The sequence below is a fragment of the Urtica dioica genome, chromosome 10 (genome assembly GCF_054948205.1).
Source record: "Urtica dioica subsp. dioica isolate 48M chromosome 10, U.dioica_male_clone48M_v1_H2, whole genome shotgun sequence".
Taxonomy (NCBI): domain Eukaryota; kingdom Viridiplantae; phylum Streptophyta; class Magnoliopsida; order Rosales; family Urticaceae; genus Urtica; species Urtica dioica.
Window position 1 is genome coordinate 7,143,622 of NC_142765.1, and position 23,851 is coordinate 7,167,472.

At 36.4% G+C, this 23,851-nt stretch overlaps 3 protein-coding genes across 3 annotated transcripts; 2 read left to right on the forward strand and 1 right to left on the reverse strand.

Annotated features, from left to right (window-relative positions):
* The first annotated feature begins 2,965 nt into the window (after positions 1 to 2,965).
* Positions 2,966 to 8,252, forward strand: LOC149383331 (transcription factor GTE10-like). Its single transcript, XM_089628397.1, has 11 exons — positions 2,966 to 3,365; positions 3,776 to 5,148; positions 5,260 to 5,308; positions 5,436 to 5,594; positions 5,821 to 5,888; positions 5,968 to 6,142; positions 6,231 to 6,311; positions 6,402 to 6,517; positions 6,590 to 6,656; positions 6,773 to 6,903; positions 7,298 to 8,252. Exons 2-11 carry the CDS (start codon positions 3,916 to 3,918, stop codon positions 7,592 to 7,594), a joined length of 2,376 nt encoding a protein of 791 aa, XP_089484523.1. The 5' UTR covers positions 2,966 to 3,365; positions 3,776 to 3,915; the 3' UTR covers positions 7,595 to 8,252.
* Positions 8,253 to 11,954: 3,702 nt separating this feature from the next.
* On the forward strand, positions 11,955 to 19,017 carry PDE312 (Nucleic acid-binding, OB-fold-like protein). Its single transcript, XM_089628862.1, has 13 exons — positions 11,955 to 12,466; positions 13,016 to 13,325; positions 13,590 to 13,649; positions 13,756 to 13,785; positions 14,248 to 14,321; positions 14,672 to 14,753; positions 14,917 to 14,990; positions 15,142 to 15,205; positions 15,940 to 16,032; positions 16,409 to 16,585; positions 16,764 to 16,814; positions 17,456 to 17,610; positions 18,352 to 19,017. The coding sequence occupies exons 1-13, from the start codon at positions 12,003 to 12,005 to the stop codon at positions 18,791 to 18,793; spliced, it is 2,076 nt and encodes a 691-aa protein (XP_089484988.1). The 5' UTR covers positions 11,955 to 12,002; the 3' UTR covers positions 18,794 to 19,017.
* A 932-nt stretch (positions 19,018 to 19,949) lies between these two features.
* Positions 19,950 to 22,820, reverse strand: LOC149383333 (3-oxoacyl-[acyl-carrier-protein] reductase 4-like). Its single transcript, XM_089628977.1, has 11 exons — positions 22,546 to 22,820; positions 22,292 to 22,437; positions 21,662 to 21,715; positions 21,462 to 21,542; positions 21,333 to 21,378; positions 21,167 to 21,261; positions 21,032 to 21,064; positions 20,743 to 20,877; positions 20,559 to 20,652; positions 20,375 to 20,457; positions 19,950 to 20,278 (listed from the first exon to the last, which is right to left on the reverse strand). Exons 1-11 carry the CDS (start codon positions 22,688 to 22,690, stop codon positions 20,246 to 20,248), a joined length of 945 nt encoding a protein of 314 aa, XP_089485103.1. The 5' UTR covers positions 22,691 to 22,820; the 3' UTR covers positions 19,950 to 20,245.
* Positions 22,821 to 23,851: the final 1,031 nt, after the last annotated feature.

Sequence of the window (23,851 nt, forward strand, 5' to 3'; positions counted from 1 at the left end):
TCTTATTTTTTTAAATTGGATTGTAGAAATTGTGGGAAAGATACTAAAGCGCCTCAAAATCCTGGAAACAATCCTGGAAAATGGATTGTTTTTTAAAATGGACTGTTTCTAGTGGATTTCGATTCTAATTGGTTCAAAACTCTACCGAAATTTTGGCAGAGTTTCCCCTATAATATTGTTAAACCAAAAACCTGCAAACTACTTTAAAAACATTTAAAATCTATCCAGAAACTATCATATTAATTAACTAAGTCCTAAACCGAGCCTCCGTGGTTCGGTCACAACATTTTATCAATATCTATAAAACAATCACTCAGTAATTAATTAATTACAATATCATAAACAACTAAACTAACAACTTATTAAACAATTTGATTTCCATTACAATTTCAATTTCAAAATAATATTTAATCTAAACTTTTACAATTACAATTAATTTCAACTAAACATTAACCTAAGCATATTACTAAACTAATTATAAACACTATATATATTAACAATTATAATTACATTAATTAATACATGTTACTAAACTAATTATAAATACTATATATATTAAACACATATATAGAATTTGAAACTAAACACACTAAATTACTAATTAAAACTAATTAATAATTATTAACACTAATTATATATGGTAATTAAAACATACTAATTACTAATTAAAACATAATAAACCATTTAAATTTTGTTTTTCTAATTAAAACTAATTAATAATTATTAACACTAATTATATATGCTAATTAAAACATACTAATTACTAATTAACACTAATTATATATATAATACTAATTATTAATATATATATATACACAAAAAAAATATTATACCTTAGGCGGCGGAGGAGATCGGACCGGCGCGGAGGAGCGAAGGCGGAGGAGAGGACCGGCGCGGAGAAGCGGCGCGGAGGAGCGAAGGTGGAGGAGAGGACCGGCGCGGAAGAGAGGACCGACGAGGACCGGCTGCGGAGGACCGGCCGGCGCGGAGGAGATGGCCGGCGCGGAGGAGCGGCTGCGGAGGAAAGGACCGACGGAGGAGGAGAAGACCGGTCTGAGAAGAGCGGCGCGCGGACTTGGACGTCGGAGAAGACTCGGAGAAGAGAGAGGGAGAGAGGGAGCGAGGTCGCAGAGGGAGGGAGAGAGGGAGGGAGAGTCGCAGAGGGAGGGAGAGAGGGAGGGAGAGTCGCAGAGGGAGAGAGAGAGAGAGAGGGAGGGAGAGTCGCAGAGGGAGAGAGAGAGAGGGAGGGAGAGTCGCAGAGGGGCCGTTGGGGCTGTTGTGAAGAAGATGAAGAAGACGCAGCTGTTTTAAAACTAACCCTAGTAATCATGTGCGACAAAGTCGCACCTGATACTCAAGTAGGTGCGACTAGTCGCACCTAAAAAAGATAATAGGTGCGACTAGTCGCACCTGAAAGTAAAAGAAAATTGATCAATTTTTATCACAAAGTTAAATACTTGATGGTGACTGAACGACATACTTCTCAAATTTTTTTAAACTTCTATAAATACTTTAAAATGACTGTGAAACGACCGTAAAGACCCAAATAATAACTTGAGATTTCATAAGGAAGTGATGGTGATCTCGACGACTCGGATGTAAAGATCATGTTGCACGTGAACATAGACTTTAAGGTCACTATTACATAAAAGCCTTTAAACGGAGTTCTGCACGAACAACGTTGTTATTAGCTAAATTCGGCTAAATACACTTATTTTTTTTAAAAATAGATAAATTAAAAAACTTTATCTTGTGGATGCAACTTAGTTGAAGAAATTAAACCTATGGATCTGACAATAACGAAGTGTTAATGAGTTATGCGGAGAAAAAAAATGGAATATAGTTATTCATAGCAATTGAAGAGAGAGAGAGAGAGAGAGAGAGAGAGAGAGAGAGCTATAAGAGGAAGAAGAGCTGGAGAGAGGGAATGAAGGCGAAAAATTAAAGTAAAGAGAAACAAATAAAAAAGGAAGAAATCACGAGAAGGGTAAAAAAAATATCTCACACGGCTCGTTTCAATATAGTGCCTTGATTACGGTTTTGGTTGGTTTTAGTTAACATATCCATTTACTAATATTTGCGTCCATTTCGCTTCTTTTTTTTTTAAATGGAAAATGACATAAACACTAATTTTTGTACCTTTTTTTTTCAAGTATAGCGTGTCTAACGTTTTTAATGCGAAAATAACATTCATAAATTTAAAACAATTTTCTTCTTTCTTGATGATTACAGTTTTTTTTTTTTTAAATTGATTTACTGTTTTGGGCTCCATTAACTTTAGTTGCGTTTTACAATTTCATTTAAAAGAAAAAAAAAAAACTATTTACCTTTTTTAAAAAATGCTATTTTTGAAAGAATTAAAAATAGCCACTCTTTTGAAAATGCTATGCTTAGAAAACGTTAGATTTGTAAGTTTCCGTTTTCTACAATGACGTAGCTCCCGTACGATGCTCCGAGCCCAACTCAATTTTGATCCAGGAAGGCCCATCTTGAGTTCTATTAAAAAAAAGGGTATTGTGTCCGTCCTTGCTGGCATTTATTGAAATTTAACACGTGTGAATCAAGCGTAATTCGTCCATGTCACATGTTTTTTTCCAAAGTCAAAGGCACGGGATTTGGTCGGCATTGCCCAGTAACTTCCTCTAATTTTCCATGAAATCTGTCTTTTCATTTTTCCAACGCGCTGAGCCACGCGCTCTAGTTTTAATCCACGTGTTATATATAAAGCTTCTATTTCTCATTCGGTTACGCGCGCGCGTGGGTAAGTAGTCCCGGATCTCAGTGATTGCGAGTTCATACTAATCTCCGAACCGCATCGAGCCGTCTGATCTGAACCACACGCGAAGGTTGAGATTTAATGTTGACCGTCGGATAGAACAGATCTCGAAATGAAAGGTCAAGATGGCTTTATGCGAGTCCCAGCCATGCCTATAAATATAGAACCGAGATATTACTTCGTGGCTTAACAATTCGGGGTTTTTAGTAATTTTCTTCGCATTATATTTTTCTTCTTTCTTGTTTTCTCTTTTCTCTTTCCTCTGTTCGACGCCTGAAAAGGGTTTTCTAGGGTTAGCAAGGATAGCCATTTCCAAACGGCTCACAGAGCTCGAAGAGATCCAGGGTTTTTTTTTTAATTTGGGTTTCTTGTGGCTGAAGGCTTTCTGGGGCTCAGAGCTTATCTCCACAGCGAGGTTGTGTTTTCTTGTTCTTGGGCGCGATTGGTTGTTCGAGCTTCGATCCTGAATCGCGATCTTCTGCTCTTGTTCTTCGTCTGTATCGGAGCTTCGTGTCGTCGCAATTATCGGATTAATCGATTCTCAGGGGGTTGAATTCGGTGGCAATACGTTTGTAATTGTTTGCCAATCGTAAGTACTTGAATTTTCCCTCTTTGGTTTCTTCATGGTGGTTTTATCTGAAAGTTGGATCTTGAGTGGTCGAGGGTTGTTCTAAGTAAGTTCGCTTGAGCTTGGTGGTTGAATTCAAGCTTATGCATTGGTTGGAAAGGATCTTAGAACTTATTTATATTATATGGGAGTTTCATAGCTATAAAAATTAGGTATTTATCGAGAGGGTAAGTAAGAGTCTTGCTCTTAGCTAAAATCTTGAAGTTTGGACACGTTTGCTAGACCCGGACATTTTGGAGGGAATTGAATAAGGGTGTTTCGGTATTCAAATAGAATAATTTGTGACGTACACTAAACTTGTTAGAGAGTAAGTTTTTTTTTTGGGTATTATTGGAATTTAAACATACTCTGAACCAAGATTTTGGCATCAGGGTGTTTTGATAATCTCGAGACGAAAGATTGAAGTTTTGGCCGGGCTATTTATAGTTTAGAAAATTGGTATGCCCATTGGATAAGGGTTTTCGGGTGAAGAGGAATCAAGGAAGTGGTACACTTTACAGTAGTTTCACAAATGATGGGAAAGTCGTGGAAGTACTCTAAAGGCCATTCTTCTGGTTTTGTACCCGATTACCGGCACGCTGTCGAAACCATGGGGGAATCAGAAGGATTTGGAAGTCTGGCCAGGACAGACGTGCAAGTGACAGCCTCCGAAGCTTCATATGCAAGCAATAAGAGGAAAAGCATCAGTTTAAATGTGGATGGTTATGATGGTTTGAGCGTTCCGATGCAAGTTCTGACCCTTTCAAGGATGTCGCGGTCGGAGAAGAAGAGTCTGGAATCGAAGCTGAAAATGGAGCTCGAGCAAGTTCGCGGTCTTCAGAAGAAGATCGATACTCTGGCTTTGGACGCGGTCGTTGTGTCGCCCTCTAGTGAAATAAGGAGTTGCAGCGACGGGCCGAGAAAGCCTCCTTTCGAGAATTCAAACAGGTTATCCGAAGTCTCGGCCCCCGGAAAGAAACGGGTCCCCCCTCAGATGAAGAAAAGCGTGTCCGGGCGTTTTCAACCGGCGAAACCCGCGGCTCCGACAAATACTTCCAATGCGATGGTGATGAAGTCGTGCGAGAACTTGCTTGGCCGTTTGATGATACACCAGTATGGTTGGGTTTTTAACGAACCGGTCGATATAGTGAAGCTGAATATTCCGGACTATTTCACCGTTATCAAGCATCCGATGGATCTGGGTACGATCAAGAGGAAGCTAGCTACGGGCGAGTACTCTAGTCCCTTGGACTTCGCAGCTGACGTTCGGCTCACCTTTTCGAATGCATTGACTTACAATCCAGCGGGAAATGATGTCCATCTTATGGCTGAAGCGCTTAGAAAGTTTTTCGAAGTGAGATGGAAATCTATAGTTAAGAAGATCCAAGCGGTGCAGGATGTTCAAACCAAGCCCAGTGGTCTTCATTTGGAGACTGAAATCATAACCCCCGTTCCCCCATTAAAGAAGAAGAAAGTCGCACCAAGTGATGTGAGTCTTCTCAAGCCGGAGCCGGTTAGGCAATTCATTGGTGCAGAGGAGAAGCAGAAGCTCGGGTTGCAGTTGGAAGACCTGCTCGCGGAACTGCCTGAAAGCATACTCTATTTTCTAAAGGAGCATAGTGAAGGGCAGGGCAATGAGGAAGAAATTGAGATTGACATGGATGCTCTGAGTGATGATACATTTCTTACCTTAAGGAAGCTTGTCAACGACTATTTACAAGAGAAGGAGAAAAGCCAGTCGAAAGCAGAACCCTGTGAAATCGAGGTATACCTTAACCTGGTTCTTGTATTCGTGATTATATATGCTATGGTGATGTTATCTTCTGCCGCATAGTTTCTGATTGTTTTTTTTTTCTTAATTTTTTTTCTGCGGCAGCTCCGTAACGAGTCTGGATTCAGTACTTGTTCTGTGCAGCCGTGTAAAGGTATTTCTTTTCTAAAAGTTTCAAATCAGTTTATGTGCCTAGCTTCTCATTCAATGAAGTCATTTTTTTTCTCTGCCCCAAGACAATATATTATTCATACGGGTACTGATTTTGTCTGTATTATCAGGCAATGAACCAGTTGAAGAGGACGTTGATATCATGGGCGGTAACAACCCGCCTTTTTCAAGCTTCCCTCCTGTGGAGATCGAAAAAGACACAGCTCATAAAAACAGTAAACGCGGTAGCCCTAGTAGTTCCAGTAGTGAATCAGGCTCTTCATCTAGCGGTTCGTCTTACTATACATTTTTATTTTAGAACTGTTTGGAATTTTGTCTTCTGGACCATGTAACTTTGGATTTCTCTGGTACTGTTGTCTGAATTTCTTTTAAAAATACCATCAGAAAAATCGGAGTGACGTAAGACTTGAACTGCTAGTTCTGTTGTGTCAGCCTAAACTACAATCTTTCTGATGTTCATTTTGAAAATGAATCATTCTTTTAATATGTCTACAGATTCTGACTCATCGTCGGACAGTGAAGTTGACTCGCCAAAAGCCTCTGTTCCTCCTAGTGCTCCGGAGGTAATATCTTGAATGCCGGATCAACAGTGACAATGCTGTCTGAGGTATAGTCTGTTTCTCATCCCTCTTTCCATGGCAGAAAAATGAAATTTCAGCATCAAGTCCGGAATTGAAGAGGAGTGCTCCTCCCGGTGATTCAGAAGCGCTGGTAAACATCGGCGATGATCGTCAAACGGGAATTCACGGAGACTCTGAAATGGGAAATCGCGGAGATTCCGAAACGGGAAATCTGGACGATTCCGATATGGGAAATGGTGAGTATAGATTTCCTTTCTTTGTGTTTTAACTTAATCCCTTGAGGAGTAGTTCATGACTTATGTTTCTCTCGTACCCTCTTTGTAGCTTCTGTTGCCGAAGTACCCCAAGCTCAGCAGAGCTCACAATCCCAGCCAATGTCCGCTTGTGGGGACGATCGTCAAGATGGTAAGACTGAAATGAAACTATAGTGAGGGAAAAACTGTGGTGTTAGTTTAAAGGGCATCGTCTCATCTCTCATGGTACACAAATATATAGGGGAGAGTGCTCCATCTGAGCGGCCAGTCTCCCCCGAAAAGCAGTATCGTGCAGCTTTATTGAGGAATCGCTTTGCAGACACAATACTCAAAGCCCGAGAAAAGGCTCTTGAAAAGGTTGGTTTCAAAATGTTCATCATATTGCGCACTTAGAAGCTGTGATCATAATTATATTGGTATCTGGTCAAGGGTGAGAAACAAGATCCTGAAAAGCTCCAGAAAGAGAAAGAGGAGCTTGAACGACGGAAAAAAGAAGGTTTGTTTCTTTATCCTTAATGAAAACCTTGGAATACAGAGACTGTTGTGTCGATATATTGCTTCTCTGTAGTTTCAGGTTGTAACGATATGGATTTACTCTTTTTATGTCATTAGAAAAAGCCCGGCTACAAGCGGAAGCAATGGCCGCCGAAGAGGCTCGAAGAAAGGCTGAGCAAGAAGCTGCAGCGGAGGCTAAAAAGAAGAGAGAGCTTGAGAGAGAAGCTGCACGTCAAGCCTTGCAAATGGTAAGGCCGAGAGATCTGGTTATACTAAGGATCGCCGAAATTCCACTTTTACGGTACAGGAAACCACTTTTTCTGTTTCGTCGTTGGTATTCATCGCGAATTCAGGCGAACCAAAATTTGTCGATAAACCTGCGACTTGCGGCGATTATTAAATACAGAAACACATCTATGTATGGAATTTTCGTGGAATGTCCACAAGTAACCTGTGAAATTCCATAGAAAACCGACACTTTTGAAATAAAATACAAACAATATGACGCATTCCCGTAAATGGAACCACTGGCCAATGATCGGCAATCAGGATTATAGTCAATTGGGTTTAACCAACTTAAAAGCAACGTTCTCTCCAATCTTCTATAATCTGACAGTTTGTGGGTTATTTTTTTTTTCTTAGATGGAAAAGACTGTTGATATTAACGAGAACAGTCGGTTTCTGGAAGACCTGGAAATGCTTAGGACTGCTGCGGACGGAGTCGAATCGCCGAACTTCGAAGAAGAGGCAAGTCCCGAGCTTTCCCAGAATGGCTTGGGTAGTTTCAAATTACAGGGTAATGCCTTGGAGCAACTTGGGCTGTACATGAAGATGGATGATGATTTCGAGGAAGAGGAACCCGAACCCGAGCCTGAACCCAAACCGGCACAGGAAATTCCAGAACAGCCCAAGGATGTAGAGGAAGGTGAAATCGACTGATCGAGAACTGAAATATCTGGAATGGCTCGAGGAATCGGAGAAAGAGAGAAAGAGGGTTTGCGCTGGAAACAGTTATTGTTCTTCTGTGTTGATGATTATATGGGCAAAAAAGCATGTATTATGCCGAAGCTAGCCTTGCAAATAGAATGAAGAAACTGAACTTGTTGGCAAAAGAGGAGAGCTCTTCATGGAAGCCATGGTAGTTGATTGAACTGAACCGCGCTTCGCCTTCATCGGGAATTGTTTTTCTTTATGTTTGGTTTCGGATTTGGGGTGTTCTTAGTTTGGAAAATAAGAAAAAAAAAAAAGGGTATGTAAGAAAAAGCATCTCAATCACAAAGGTAATTGGATTGCTTTTTGGGTGGAAGTAAAAAAAAAAAGTTGTATTCAAAATTTTGCCAATGATGAACAGAAAGAAAGTGTTTGTGTAGACGGACCTTTTTTTTTAATTATTAATACCGGTGATGTAACCATTATTATAGCCATGATTTATTATCCTGAGAAGTGTTCAATTTGTACTTTCTCAAGGCTGCCTTGAGAGTAATTCTTCAGATGAAGTAGCTCCTTCTTGGTCTGTAAAATGCATTTAAACTAAGTTCTCTGGTAAGTTAGGTTTCTATACATTTTGATGAAAATAGAGCTCTCTTGTTTTATATAATTTTTTCATGTTGTCTGTTTCTCTCTCTCTCTCTCTCTCTCTTTTTTCAGCTGTTTTAAAATTATTTGTTATTGATGACGATAACAGACTAAATAGTTACTGAATTGTTTTCATGTTGTTTACTAATATTTATTATAGTTGAATTTATTCACTATGTTTAAGATATTTCATTTCATATTAAATACGTAGAATTAGAGGAATATTAGAGGAATCATTTGAAACTTTTGATTGTTTTTGGTTCGCTAATAATCATCGGACTGATAATCAAGTCTAAATTTCGTAAACTAAACAATCACTTATGTGGTTCATTAAAATTGACATTCAGTTTCAAAACGAAATTAATTTGGTAATCCATTTTTTGAATCCAAGTCTAATTTTGAAATTGGTTAGCTAGTTTCAAAGTTGGTTAACCAGCTTAAACTAGTTTTCATGCATATAAAATTATTGGTTCGTATGTTCCAATAATTTAAAACAGGCATCTAGTTTAAAAAGTCTAATTTAAAATTTGATGGTCAAGAAACTAAATTAAAAATTTGGCTAAACGAGTTTCATAATGGTTATCTGTTTGAATTAATTTTCACTAAAATTGTTTAAATAATTGATAACTAAATTTTAGAAAATATATAACCGATCAAATATTATAAATTAGGGAGAAATTACACGAGATAAGCCACTTGAAACAGGGCACTTGCAAACTAGCCCACGTTTGAACATAGTTTCAAATATAGGCACTTTAGATGACGTGGTAATTAAATCAATTTTTTTCTTCCAATTTTACCATTTTTTTGCTTTAAACAATTTCTTAAATAATAAGAAATTAATAAAAATATTTGTCTCATTAAAACACATTTATTCTCTCTCTCTCTCTCTCTCTCTCTCTCTCTCTCTCTCTCTCTCTCTCTCTCTCTCATTAAAAAGGCTGAATGGATGTGAATGCTAATTATATATGGCATTGACTTTTTTCTTCCTTAATATATTTGCAATGAGATCAACCATAACTGCTTAATATTTTCATGAGATTTTGTTACTCTCACTCTCTTCATATATATAATATATAATTGTATAATATTATATATAAAAGACTTTGACGTACACACTTTTGCACAAAGATCTAAATTAAGAAGACATATATTAATCCTTGCCTTTATATCATATTCTTATATTCATTTATCTTGTTGGTTGAGAAAAGAAGACTTCTCTAAGCCATATTTGCACCATGATCTTTGCAGGCCGCGGAAGACCGACGACAATTTCCTGGTGGATAATTCGACTTTAATCTTTCTCAATCCAAGGGGTCATGGAGGAATTGTCCACAGATTGAGCAACAGAGATGGAAAAAAGCATGAGGTGATATACATTGCATTTCAGCAATCTTGTACATGAATTTCATATCTATGAGAACTTCACAAAGTTACTCATGACATATTCACAACTAAGTACTTCACCAATAGGTCCTGTTCAGAATCACATAGTGAGTCCGAACTCTGACTTTCTCAAATGAGAATACGTAAGCTGTGAAATGACATGTCTCATTTCAGGATTAAGGTAAGCACGATGCAATTCATACGTAGTGACTTCGAGACATAAGAGGTTAAATGGTTTGTTCTTATTTTATCTCTAGAAGTGCACTGGTCAATTCAGTACCTTCGGAAGATACCTAGAAGAACTATAGAGTCTCCAACTCTCAATGCCCCATAACCAGACATCATAGATTCTCATAACAATCGTACTGAGGTCAATAGTCCTTCGACCCTTAGATTGCGAATATATCGTGGTTGTGTAAATTTATGTTAATTTCAACATATTTTATAGAGACGGTTAGTTGATTTTGGGTGAATATCAATTATGTTGAATATTTTTGTTTATTGTAAATTTTTGTGTATATTCCTCCTCGTCGTTTGAGGCTCAGACCCACCAAACTCAATCTCTCTCTACAACTTTCCCATATTCAAGTTTATGTGTGAATTTTCAGTTTATTTTGGTTTAATTTCTGTTTATTTATGTTAATTTCAGTAAATTTTTTAAATAGAAACGGAGCTGAATTGGTCACAAGTCGAGCAACAAAAATGTCAAAGGTTGAGAGATTGATAATGGTGAAGCTTTCATGGCCGGATGCAGTGAAGATTTATTTTGTAATTTATTTCCAGTTATAATGTTGAGTGTTATTTTGTTGTCATTTATTTCTATTTTATTTTATTTATTTATTTATGTACAGTAATTGTTTATTTAATGAAGGGTAATTTTGTATTTTAATATCCGTAAATTTCAAAAATTGGCTAGATCTCAAAATTAACCAAAACGCGGGCTAGATCTCAAAATCCACGTTTCAATTTGGCTACGTTGCTTGTTTGCCCTAAATTAAGTTGGTTAGTCGAAGTGAATTTTTTATGGATTTTTTTGTACGAAATAGTCAATTCAAATTAAGTGTTTAGTAAAATAGCCAATTTTTCATAAGTTAGTGCATTATAACTATTTATAATATAAAAAAAAATACTAATATACTCTAAATGTTTGGGTGATCCTGTTTTTTCAGGATTTAAAAAATAGTTAATTTAGGTGTCCAAAATTTTAATCCACTATTTTTATACTACACTTTCTATGTATACTAAATAGCTTCAAAATTAGTTTCATGTCAAAACTAAACAACAAATTTTTCAAAAAATTTAATTTTGTCTTCAATTTCGTTAATCTAGTTTCAAAACACACAAACAAGTTACATGATTTCAGTCAAGATATATGATTTCAAAAAATTTAATCGTGCCTTCAAAACATTTAATCCACAATCTAAACTAGCAACAAAATGTTTGAAGTTTAATAATATGCAATGAGAATGCAATGAAGTATCAAAATATTTAATTTTGCTTTAGAATATTTAATATACTCTTCTATCAACCAGAAAAAAAAAACAACATCAAGAAGAAGAAGACAATGATGGTGGTGGTGATAACGATCGACAACAACGATGATGGAGATCAAGGTCCGAAGCCGTCTCAGGCGCCTTTCGCGAAAGCTCTGACGCCATCGCCGTCGTCGTCTGTTGAATACGACATGAGGACGATGACAAAAACGACGACGATTCTGGCGCTTTCAGAGGATTCCGACGACGAACAGATTTCGACGCTTTGCTCGACGAATTTTGATAGAATTTTGGAGTCCACGATGAACGTGGAGGATTGCGTTCTGGTGCGGAGGTGGAAGTGACCAAGGAAGAAAGCGGCAGCGGTGATGGCGGTGCAAGATGTCTGGACGAGAATCGAAGGTTTAAGGCTAGGGTTCAGGGACGACGAAACTATGACCAAAAGATTCTGATTTGTAACGGGTTGAGCAATCGGACGAAGAAAAATTTTAAGCGTCTATTGATGGTGAAAGATAATTTTAGGATTTTTAAATTTTAGATTATTTTGTATCAATTTTGAAAAATTGGATTATTGTGCTGAACTCAGACTAAATGCGACTTATTTTTTATTCACTTATGTGACACTGATATTTGAATTTTAAATGTTTTTTTTGTTAAGAGGATGAATTTTAAATGTTTGATTGGCAATTCAACAAAATTTCGGTAAATTTTTTGCATAACAAGACGTGAGAGGAAATGGATAGCAAATTAAAGGGAGATGAGAGATATTTTAGTCGTGTCTCAATTTACACGGACAAAAAAAAAAGATTATTTATTTATTATTTTTCATTTGTAATCTTATCTATCAATAATTTTATGAAACAAAAAAAGGTCTCACTCGTTCCCTCACTGTTATGGTTTCTCTTACAATGCAACTTCTTCATTGCTATCATCCAAATCAACCTTTCCTCTTCTCTTTCCCCAAAACCCCAAACCCAAACCCTAACTCCTTCCGAAATCATTACTCTCACACTCTCCCATGGCGTCCTCTCGTCATCTCCGGCAGCAACGGTCCTCCGCCGCCGAACTGCTTCCCCTCCGACGAGTTTCCGGTGGACGAGACGTTCATGGATAGCTTTGGACCGAAGAACAAGGAGACCGAGGACGAGGCAAGGTATAAGAACTGGACCGAGCGGGGATGGGCTCCGTGGGAGGAGGTTCTCACTCCCGAGGCCGATTTCGCGCGCAAAAGCTTGAACGAGGGCTCCGAAGTGGCTCTCAAGTCGCCGGAAGCCATTGAAGCTTTCAAGATGCTGAAACCGAGCTACAGGAAGAAGAAGATGGAGGAGATGGGACTCACCGAGGAGGATTATTACAGGCGAGCTCGGTTTTCAGAATTTTATCTTCAAATTTGATCGCAATATATTTGAAAATATATGAATTTTTGCGTATCATATCATTTCAAGATGTATTATGGATATCAGGAATTTTTTGGATTGAGATATGTTATCTGAAATTTACCTCCAATCATTTTTTTGTCAACACGGCTGAGAATGGCTGTTTGTGTGAAACTAATAGACGTTTTAACGATTAGAGAAAAATATATAGATTTTTCTATTATGGCATAATTCAATTTCTGTTTGATAACCTTGGGAGTGATAAAGCTGGGATAAGGATAAAGCAATGTGGTTTATAAATATGAAAGTGGTTCTCTAAATTTACAGGCAAGCATGGGAATTCCTTGATTTGCTTGATATTTTTATTGAGACATTAGCTTTTTAATGAAAATATTTTTGCTATTGTTACTTTAGATACCACTGCAAAATAGGGTACACTGGTACATATTCTTATTATATATATATATGTATATATACATTGATGTTTTAGATTTATCTAATAATGAGCATTGTTTTGGATTGGATTACAGGAAGCAGTTTGAGGTTAAAAATATTCCGGAGCCTCTGGAGACTCTGTGGCTGTCGCCGCTGGTGGTGCGACACTTGCCGCCGCGGGATTGGCCGCCGAGGGGTTGGGAGGTTGATAGAGAGGAGTTGGAGTTCATAAGAGAGGCTCATAAATTGCAGGCGGAGAGGGTGAATATCGACGATTTGGAAAGCAGATCGAGAACAGTGGAAGGGTCCGATGAAATGTGTTTGGATCGCTACAAGATGTTCTTGAAGCAGTACAATGAGTGGGTTGCTGCCAATAAGGACCGGTTGGAAGAAGAGTCTTACAAGGTTTTGTTCTTTTTATGTATATATACATATAAGAAACTGAAATTTATTAGAAGAAAAAAGGAAAAATAAGGGAAAGAATTGGGGTAGCCAAAGCTAGATACAATCTAAATCGAACTGGACATTCTCGAATGAGAACTGTCGAAGAGAATAAACTGAATTCCGAAACTAGAGGGGACAGCCAAAGATCAGTAGAGCGTTTAATTGAAAGTTTGGTTAGAACTTTGGAGAATAAGTCGACTAATTGTCTTTCCTCTGGCCTTGTAGGAAGACCAAGATTACTACCCTGGTAGAAGGAAGAGGGGAAAGGATTATGTGGAAGGCATGGTATGATGTTGTCAATCTTCTCCTTTTCTATCTTTGTTTCATTTGTCAAATGGAGTAGTTTGTGCAAAGTATATAACCTTAATCTTTATTTTTTCTTTGGTTGCAGTATGAACTTCCATTCTATTATCCGGGACAAGTAAGTTACTTATTCTTATAGCTTTCTGACCATGTAGTTCTTTTATCATCTTAGTTTAGTTTCTAAGGCATATTCATACGATCCTGTTTTTAGCTCTCTATTTATGCTGGTTAAGAAATTAAACTTTTTCCCTGTGCTAACTTAGGGCAAGAAATTGTCTGTGCTCTCAGTCTTTGGATGATAACGTAATAATTTATATACAAAATATTAAAATTACAAACATAGATCTTAGAGTTTGTCTCTAGTGCTGGAATCTCAAAATTTTAACTCTAAAAGATTGGAGTGAAGTAGTGATTCGTGCTTGTTTATCCATGCATCACGGAGATCCACTACCTTAAGTACTGGAATTTTATATATTTCCCATCTCTTTTGTTATTGGTAAATCGCCTTATGGATAAGATATTTCTGGACACCTCAATGCTCTGGACTGGTTATGAAGGGGTAGAAATTTTCTTTCTGCAGATTTGTATAGGGGAAGTGACTACAGTGCACCTATATCAAGGAGCATTTGTTGATATCGGAGGCGTGCATGATGGGTAATTAGTAATTTTTTTTTTCATGGGCTGTTTATATTCTGTCAAGTTTGTTAGGAATGGCTTAACTTTTTGAACGCTGCAAAAGTTTGGACAGAAGTTACTAACGTACAGTGATAGGACATTGTTAAAATAACAGAATAGATTTAATCTTGGCACTTGATTAGTAAAGAAAGGAGGTTAACTATGTTACAAGGCAACAATATAACCATTCTCAATAAGCTGGCAATATCATTTTTTAAGTTTTAAGATATCTTATAATGTTGAATATATAATATATAAAAATAAAATAAGCCTAATTTGAAATGCTCTGATTCAATTCATATAAATTCATCCATGCTAATCTATTTCAGGTGGGTCCCCATAAAATATAATGATTGGTACTGGATTCGTCACCATGTAAAAGTTGGCATGCAAGTCACTGTTGAAATTGTGGTTAGTACCTTGCTATATGTTGTTATTCCAGTCAGCAGTTATTGTGCATTCTGCACATGTTTTTTTAATAATAATAACAATAATAAATAAATAAAAAAGATCCAACAAACTCTTACTTACAAGTGATTGTTGCCTTTTACTTTATTTTTATTTTTTTGAGTAGGCAAAGAGAGATCCGTATCGCTTCAGATTCCCTATTGAAATGCGCCTTCTCGACCCTAACATTGACCATCTCATGTATGCTGTTCCTTAACTCTATCGTCAAACACTTTTTATTTAGTTGGTGCTGATAATGATACATTTTACGAATTCTTCTCGATCTAGTGATATATTAGTGGCTTTCGGTTGCTTATTGGCTTTTAAATATTGGATTCGTTATTTATTGCAGCTTTAATAGATCTGAGCCACCAATATTTCACCGCGAGGGAGACACAAATTTAGATGAATTACGGGTATGTATATATTTATGCCTATTTTCCTTCAACACCCAACTATTTATCATTTCCAATGCAACTTTATCATACATTATATATAGGGTCTTTTAGCTATATAGCCATTTGACTTATAGCGTTTTGTATAATAGTCAATATATTGTAAATTTTATGTAAATAGCCACCTCAACTTATTTACGGCACTCAGAATGACATAAAAACTCAAAATAGGCGGGAATGTTTTTTGGTATTTTTGTCTTTTTGAGTGCCGTAAATAAGTTGAGGTGGCTATTTACAAAAAAGTTACAAAAGGTTGGCTATCTAGCAATTTTTAGACTTTCTGTGGCTTATTTGGCTGTTTTTTTGTTATATATATTATAAATTCATTCATCATTGACTTTAATGTCGATACTAATACTACTATTTGGTCACTTGGTTCAAAATAATATGACGTTTTCAATCTTCAATTCTTTTAATTTTTCATTTTACTTCTGCATAAGGTCGGCAAATTTACATCACGTTAAATGTGAAATTAAGGTCAAATTGTATTATGTTCTTTGATTGGCCATTCACACTGTTGGTTTGACATACATTTTAGGGAGTTGTAAGACTATGAGTCCTTGGTAGCATGGTTATACCTATGATTTTAAATCCGTAATTTGTTGGTATCAAGTAGATTTTGGAAGCACTTTTGTAAGAGCAGAAACCCTTGGTAGCATGATTATGCCTATGATTTTTTCCGTTCGTTGTTGCAGCGTGATTGTGGAAGATTTCCTGTTCCTCGAAAAATGCCAGGCGACAATCCAGCTGAGGAACCTTTATTATCAAATCACCCTTATGTTGAAAAGGTGGGTTTTTGACGTACGATAAGCCATCATTCTTTTTAGTTCTGTAAACACTTGCTAAGGCGTAGTTGGTATGTGATACGTCGATGTAGATTTTTGTGTTTTCAGGATGTTATTTTTGATTTTTTTGTAATTATTTAAATTCCTTGAGATTTTTGTTTGTCTAACAGCGAGCTGTGTGAAATTTTGTTTAATAGATTTTACGTTGTACTTAGCTGATTAATCCACTCAAAAGAAAAACAAAACCGTTCTTGATTCAATAAGTGTATGATACCTTTTAAGTTAATAAAGGTCTAATTTAGTCACTTCTTGACACCAACCCAGATAATGATGATGTTCATTTGTATTATTAATATTGAACTATTGTTTTGCCTTGCAGTTGTGGCAGATACATGTTGCTGAGCAGATGATAATGGATGACTTGGAGTTGAATCCCGAGAAATACGAAGGAAAAAAATTATCAGAATTATCCGACGAGGAAGAATTCGATGAAGAAAACAGTATCGAGTATTCTGAAGCTCCTTATAAGAAAACAGTTATTCCAAAAGTTACTCTGGTAAGCTCTTTGTTTTTTTACATCTGGAATTTAAGACTACTAGTACATCTACTTGCCGTCGTTGATTCTTATTAAAGTTCACTCTGGTGGGTTTTTCTCCTGTTTCACGTCTGATTGTGTATGGCCTATATTTACTTACTGTCATTGATTTTTTTTCTTTTCCTTATTTGTGTGACAGAAAACCAGTGTTAAGGAGCTTGATTTGGAGGCAGCCCTTGCTGAGCGTGAGGTCAGTTTCTAGGAACATTATCTACAATCTTCAAACTTCTAGTTGTGCAAAGAACTCGGAGACAAAGTTATGGCTTTCGAAATAATCTAGCTATCACACACGGCATGTGAATTGACTCTGATAATGGACTTGTCATGACTTACAATATGCATACGTATTTAATTTGGTTTTCTTAGAACTGCGATAAATAACTATTTTGGGCCATATTAACTGTTGTGTTTTATATTATTTTTAGTAGTACGAGTAGTTGGACGTCATCATATGCTATTCTTAATTGCAAAGACCTTAAAAAGTGGGTTATCTGGCTGGTTGGTTGGTTTGTTTGTTTTTCCAAACTTTCAACCTTTCGTTTGGTAGTTTTCGCAAAGAATCAGCACATCTCTACTTGATACAAAAACTTTGCTGTTGGAGGTCATATGTGTTACTTTTTTTAGCTGATATCTGGGAAAGCTTTGACCTTGAGTGAAGCTACTTCCATTTTCTACTTTTGACACTATTATGAGTTTCGAGTATGGTGAATAACTTTTTAACTTTTTTCTGAGAATTTTAGAGCTTCTATGTTTTCCCTAACTTGTGATCGTTTCACATTCTTCAACTCTTGTCAGTTGATTTTGAAAATCTTTTGTCATGTATATTAACAGAGTCGCGACAGAGAACGAAGGGAAGTTGAAGCAAGAGGAGAGAAGTACAACAAAGGGACTAAGATGAGACGAAATAATGAAATGGATGAGTATGACTTGATTCATTGGCAACGATCCCACGAGGAGCGTCAAGCTCTCATCAGAGACATTGCTTGGTAATCTCTTTCACATCATATTGCAAACTTTGTTATTTTGACTGTCTAGGGTATATTTATGCATCAATTTCTTCTTGGCTGGTATAGAAGTTTAGCTCTCTGATTGTGCGTCATTAAATCAGTAACTTGATATCTAATATAACGTCACCAAATATATATATATATATATATATATATATATATATATATATATGTGTGTGTATATTGCATGTTCAAAGCTCACTGTAGATTGTGCATTGACGTTTGCTTCCGAAACACATAAAATACAATTTATTTCCATAATCCTTCTGATTGCACGCTAACTGTATTTAACCATCCTAAATACTGCAAACAACAAAACTGCCATTCCTCTAAATAACAGAAGAATTATCTCTATCCTAAGAATAAATAACCGAAATAAACTCAAGTGAAAGAACATAATTTTCGAAGGCATGTTTCGGGAACTCGGGGTCATTCGAAAGACCCTTGGACTCTTAACATAATCCAAATCTAAATATTAAAATCCCTTTCTCTAATAATTCTCCCGTATTATAGATAGACAAGTACAAATACTAGATATTCTATTTTTCTATAAACTAGGCTTCAGTCCCTTGGAATACAACAATTGCTAGGTGGGTACCTTTAGAGATGCTTGAACCAGTGACCTCTTGGGACATAAGCCAAAGATCTTTTAGATATTCGATTTGAACACACTAATTATCTACTAATTATCGTAAAGATGTTATTATGACATCGTTGCAGCCGTCGAGCTTTGGGACTTCCGCTGGAAGAGCCGGGAAGGTACGAAGAAGACAGCTACTTTGGAAAAGACCAATACGACCCTGACAGCCCTCTGTACCGTTACGACTACTGGGGAGAGCCGAAGAACTCGGAGAAGAGCAAGCAGGAGCGAATGACCGAAGCCCACAACAAGTCCATCGTGGGAAAGGGCACGGTGTGGTACGAGACCTCGTACGAGGATTGCATCAGAGAGCGAGAGGAGAGAGAGGCCAAGGGAATCAAGCCCAGGACCGGCGAGGACGACGACTTGGAAGTCAACCTCGACACCGACGACGACGAGGACGATTTCGACTACACTTTCAGCTTCCTCAAGGAGAGTAACGCCGCGGACGAGGAAGAGACGCCACTTGTGAACGGGACCGAGTCTTCTAGAATTTCAGATGAAGGCATGTTCGAGGCATAATAATAGGTAAATAAACTCAGCTTTGTTGGGTTGACCCATTTTTGATGATGAGAAAGCAGACCATGAATGTGTGTAATCTTTGAATCGTTTTTGTAGAATGGTATCACTTGGTTAAATTTTATCAGTATAATTAATCTGTTTCGGGCTATATATATAGCACAGATTTTTTGTTTATTTTTTTTTCTTTCATAAATCTATACTGAAAACGGTAATTTGTTCTCAAATACGCAATTGGTTATCCATTAGGAAAATAGCCAACTTAAACGTTTGACATTGCTAAATAACCAACGTTAAGTAAATCTTTGGTAAATAGCTACTTTCAGACGTAAATTTTAAGTAAATAGTCATTTTCATATACCAAATGTTGATTATTTATTTAAGATTTTGTTGTATTTGAACTCAACATTAGACGCGTGTAAGCTAAGGCTAGGATAAAAACTGATAAAACAGTTTTTATCGCAGGTGATCGTTGGATCATAATCCAATGGTGACGTGAGATTTAAGTCATCGTCTAATGGCTTTAAATAGGACGTGTTGGGTTGGAAAATCATTAGAGAAACATTCTTCCGAGTCTGAATTAGAGAGAGAAAGTGAGAATTAGAGAGAAAAATCACGTTGATCTCAGAATCGTGATTTGGGGGTAATTCTAGGGTTTTCTTTCTTGTAATTTCAATTACTCGTTTGTAAGCTGTAATCCGTTGATAGTGAAGATCGGAGGCTAGATTATGTCGTTAGTGACTGAACCAGGGTAAAAACACTGCGTCTTCTTCTTCCTTTCTCTCTGACGACGTCGACGAGTCCGATCACTGGTTTCTTGCGTTTGAGGCATCTCAATTTCGAGAGCTCAAACCAGGATTTGGCGTAACAGATTTATATCTGAAAGTGATTATTTACCTAAGATTTTTCAAACGTTGACTATTTAGCAATGTCAAACATTTAAATTGACTGTTTTTTTTTTAATTTTCTTTTTTTTTAACCGTAGTTTATTTTTATAGAAAATTTTCATTTTGTAGACATAAGTAACAAAATTTTAATTTTAAGATCGGACTTGTTATGTTCATACTAGAATCACCATTTGACTTGAGTTTAGTCGTCCACACCCATTTATTAGTGATAAACCAGCCTTGGACCAATATAATAAAATTACAATATGCAATAACCAAAAAAAAAAAAAAAGCATAAAAATCAGCAAATAGTTTTTTACAAAATACTTTTTGTCTGATTTCTGACCATTCTCTCAACATCTCACTTCAACATAGTCATATTACAACGTAAAAAGCTGTGTTATTGAATTTTGAACTCGTAAATCTCGATCAAAGAGACAAGTAAACTAACAAAACCAGAAACCCAAAATCTATCAAAATCTTTATACTATCTTTTTGAGCATCAAGTGCCGATTGAGAATGTTATCAAGTTCTATGGAGAATTCCTCTAAACATCGACTCGAGCATTTTACATCACCATCCCTCCATCGATCGTAATGACCTAAAATAAGTTTACGTTCACACATTTCAGCTTGTTAATCCAATGTTCTTCGTTTTATGTAAAAATATTTACCGAATATAATGTTTAATTAAGTACCTGTCCGGTGATATAACTTGCAGCAGGATGAAGAGCCAAGAACTCAACTAATGCAGCTACTTCCTCGGGCTGGCCGTATCGTCCTGAAAGAGTAATATAGATATTTAAATCATTTAACGCTATACAAAAACCTTCAAGTAAACTAAAAATGCTTCGAGAAAATCAAAGAACTCCAATCTTATACCTAAGGGAATGGTTGCTAAGATCTTCTTTTCAATATCTTCCCCAAGCTTTGCAGTCATATCGGATGCGATGAAGCCAGGAGCAACAGCATTGACCTACGGAAAATAGAAAAACAAAACGAAAAAAAGAATGTCCATGAAAGCTAAGGTAAGATTACAGTTTTAGGGTTGAATCATGAGTCTTACATTAATGTTTCTGCTCGAGTATTCTTTTGCAACACTCTTTGTAAAGCCGATTACTCCAGCTTTTGCGGCGCTGTAGTTCGCTTGGCCAACATTTCCGACCAGACCAACGACAGACGCTATGTTGATGATTCTCCCCTGAATATAAAAGCAAAGGGCTTAAGAATAACGTAGAAACGAAAACAGAATTGGAATCCCAATTAAGCTGGTCTATAGTAGTTGCTCTCTTTTTCATACGGTAGAAATATATAGAGATTAAAAGATTAGGAAAGCCAAGTTAATGATTGGTCACCTTTCTCTTTTTACCCATAATCTTTGTGGCAGCCTGAAAAAAAGAGGGTGAAAAATGACGAGGATATAATCAGTACCCACATTTCTAGAGCGAAAAAGAAATATGGAATGAACTCGAGTTGCATTTGGAACAGACCTGTGTGCAGAGAAACACACCAGTGAGGTTCAAATCAATGACTTCTTGCCATTGGGTTTTCTTCATTCTCATCAACAATCCATCTCTCGTTATACCTAAACACATTTGTAAATCACGTTACGCTGAATTTAGACAGAAAAAAGTGGACCGTGATATGTTTCTATACCTGCATTATTGATCAAAACATCAACTGTTCCCCATTCATCAACAGCCTGTGAAAATTAACACTAATCAATTCGCAATGCAATCACATTGCAAAGAAAATTAAGTACAAGCGAATTCAAGTTCTTCTTACGGCTTTCATCATTGACTCAACATCCTCTTCCTTTGACACATCACCTCCAAAAGTAATAGCTTGACCACCATATTCCTTAATCTACAACATTCAAGAGTTTCATATTCTATGCACAGAAAATAAGAAATGAATGATGTTGCTGGGTAAAAAAGTAAAAATAAATAATCAAAGCAGTCGGAACATCAGATTTGGTTACGCACCTCCTTGGAAACTTCATTGGCTTCCTCTGATGACCTTGCATAATTTACTAACACCTGGAATAACAACCACATCTCTTAAACCAAAAGAACTAAATACAAATGTTACAACATGTTCAACCAAGGTAAAAAGCTGCAACTGATTCATCAGAAATATGTTTTTTTTTTTTAAGTTTTCATCAGGAGAAAATTGCGAGACATCAAGCACCAATATATCTTATTGACACGATTAATATGTTGCAACTATAACTAACCTAAGTTAATCTAGTAACAAGAAACAGTTGTTTTTTATTTTTATTTTTGAGCCAACAGGAAAACAGAATGATTATAATATACATTTATGAAAACTATGGACAATGCAAGGCAAGGAAAAAAAACAGCTCTGAACATTGCGCTAGATTGATAGAAGCAATGACAAATGATTAGTCTGGAAAATAAATCCCATCTAAAGAAAGCACAGACAGAAACACCTCAGGTTTCGAATTAGAACAATTCTCTTGATGCCAAAATAAAATATACATTGGAACTTAATTTCAAACACATACAAGTTCGAATAAACCACATTTAGTGCAAAGATAGGATCAGTAACAAAAAACAGATCAGAACAAGTTGAAGAAATGAACAGAGAGAGACCTTACAACCGGATTTGCCAAGACCGACAGCAATAGCTCTTCCGATCCCTCTGGAAGCTCCGGTGACCACAACAACCGGAGATTCAACGCTCTTCGCCGTCACGACGGCGCTCGATTGCTCTACCGAGGCAATCTGAGCTCGAATCCCTGAAAAATCATCCAAAACAGCGACAAAAAACACAAAACGTTTAACTAACCGAAGCCGATCCGTAGAATAACGATAAGCGAAAACCAAAACGCGGCGCTTAATTTTACCGGTGGAGGAGAACGCTACGGAGTTCGCGCGGCGGAGGATTCCGGCGGGGAAGAGCGGAGAGTGGAGGCTGCGGATTGGAGAGAATTTGGCGCAGAGTTTCGTCGGAGCTCCGACGGAGGAGAAGGCGAAAGTTACGGCGGCCATTGATGATCGGAGAGGGAAAAGAGCGAAGGAGAGAGAGATCGCCAGAAGGGAAGGAGAGAGTGGGTGAGTGAGTGAACTGTATTGGCGGGCGGAGGTTTCTGTGTTTAAGCTATTAACTTTGTTTGTTTGTTTTTTTTTTTTTTTTTGGGATCCGTATTCATATTTTAATGTTGGAAAATTTATAGCAGCAATAACATTTATTTGCCGTTTACCAAATATCAACCATCAAATATTGACACATTTAGTATCAAATCTGTCACAAATTGCAATCTGTTCGTGATCAATGTGTCACGAAATCAACTCAGTTCATAACCGATTTGGTACTAGATGTGTCAATATTTGAGTTTTGATTGATTTTTGGTAAGTGACAAACAATTGATATTATTATTGTCAATTTCCTTTTAACGTTTTGATTATAAATTTATATGATAGCCAAAATTGTCATACCAAAATAAGAAAAATATTTGCAAAAAATAAAGAGAGTTATACGCTATTACACGCCACAAAAGATGCGCGAAAATAAATTAATGAGATTAATTGTAGTAGAGGCTCACGAACTTCTATATTTTCATCAAATAATTTAAAATGAGAAAATATCAATAGTATCTCATGTGTTCAATCGAAATGCGCGATTTATCTCATCGATTTCTAAAATATCATACATCTCCCTACAGTTTAATATAAATGACACATATTTTATCTAAAAATATGTTATATAGAAAATATCACTTTTTCGATTATTTTTTACAATTTCTTTTTGAACTCTCCAAAATACTTTTAATAAAATAACTCTTTATATTTTATTTTATATACAAAAAAAATTAAAATAAAATATTTTTTTATAAAAAGTTAAGAATTTTTTTAATAAAAAATGGTTTTGATTTTTTTAAAATATTATAGTAAATAAATATTTATTTTATTAAGGGCAGTTTGGGGGGTTCAACATTTTTTTTGAAAAAAATAAACGAGAAGTATGGTATTTGCGATATAACATATTTTTAAGGGAGATATGTATAATTTATATTAAACTGAAGGGAGATGTGTGATATTTTTAGAAATTGAAAAGATAAATTGCGCATTTTGATTAAAGACAGGGATATCGTAAATATTTTTTCCCATTCAAAATCAACTTAGGGACTAAATAATGAGTGAAAATAAATT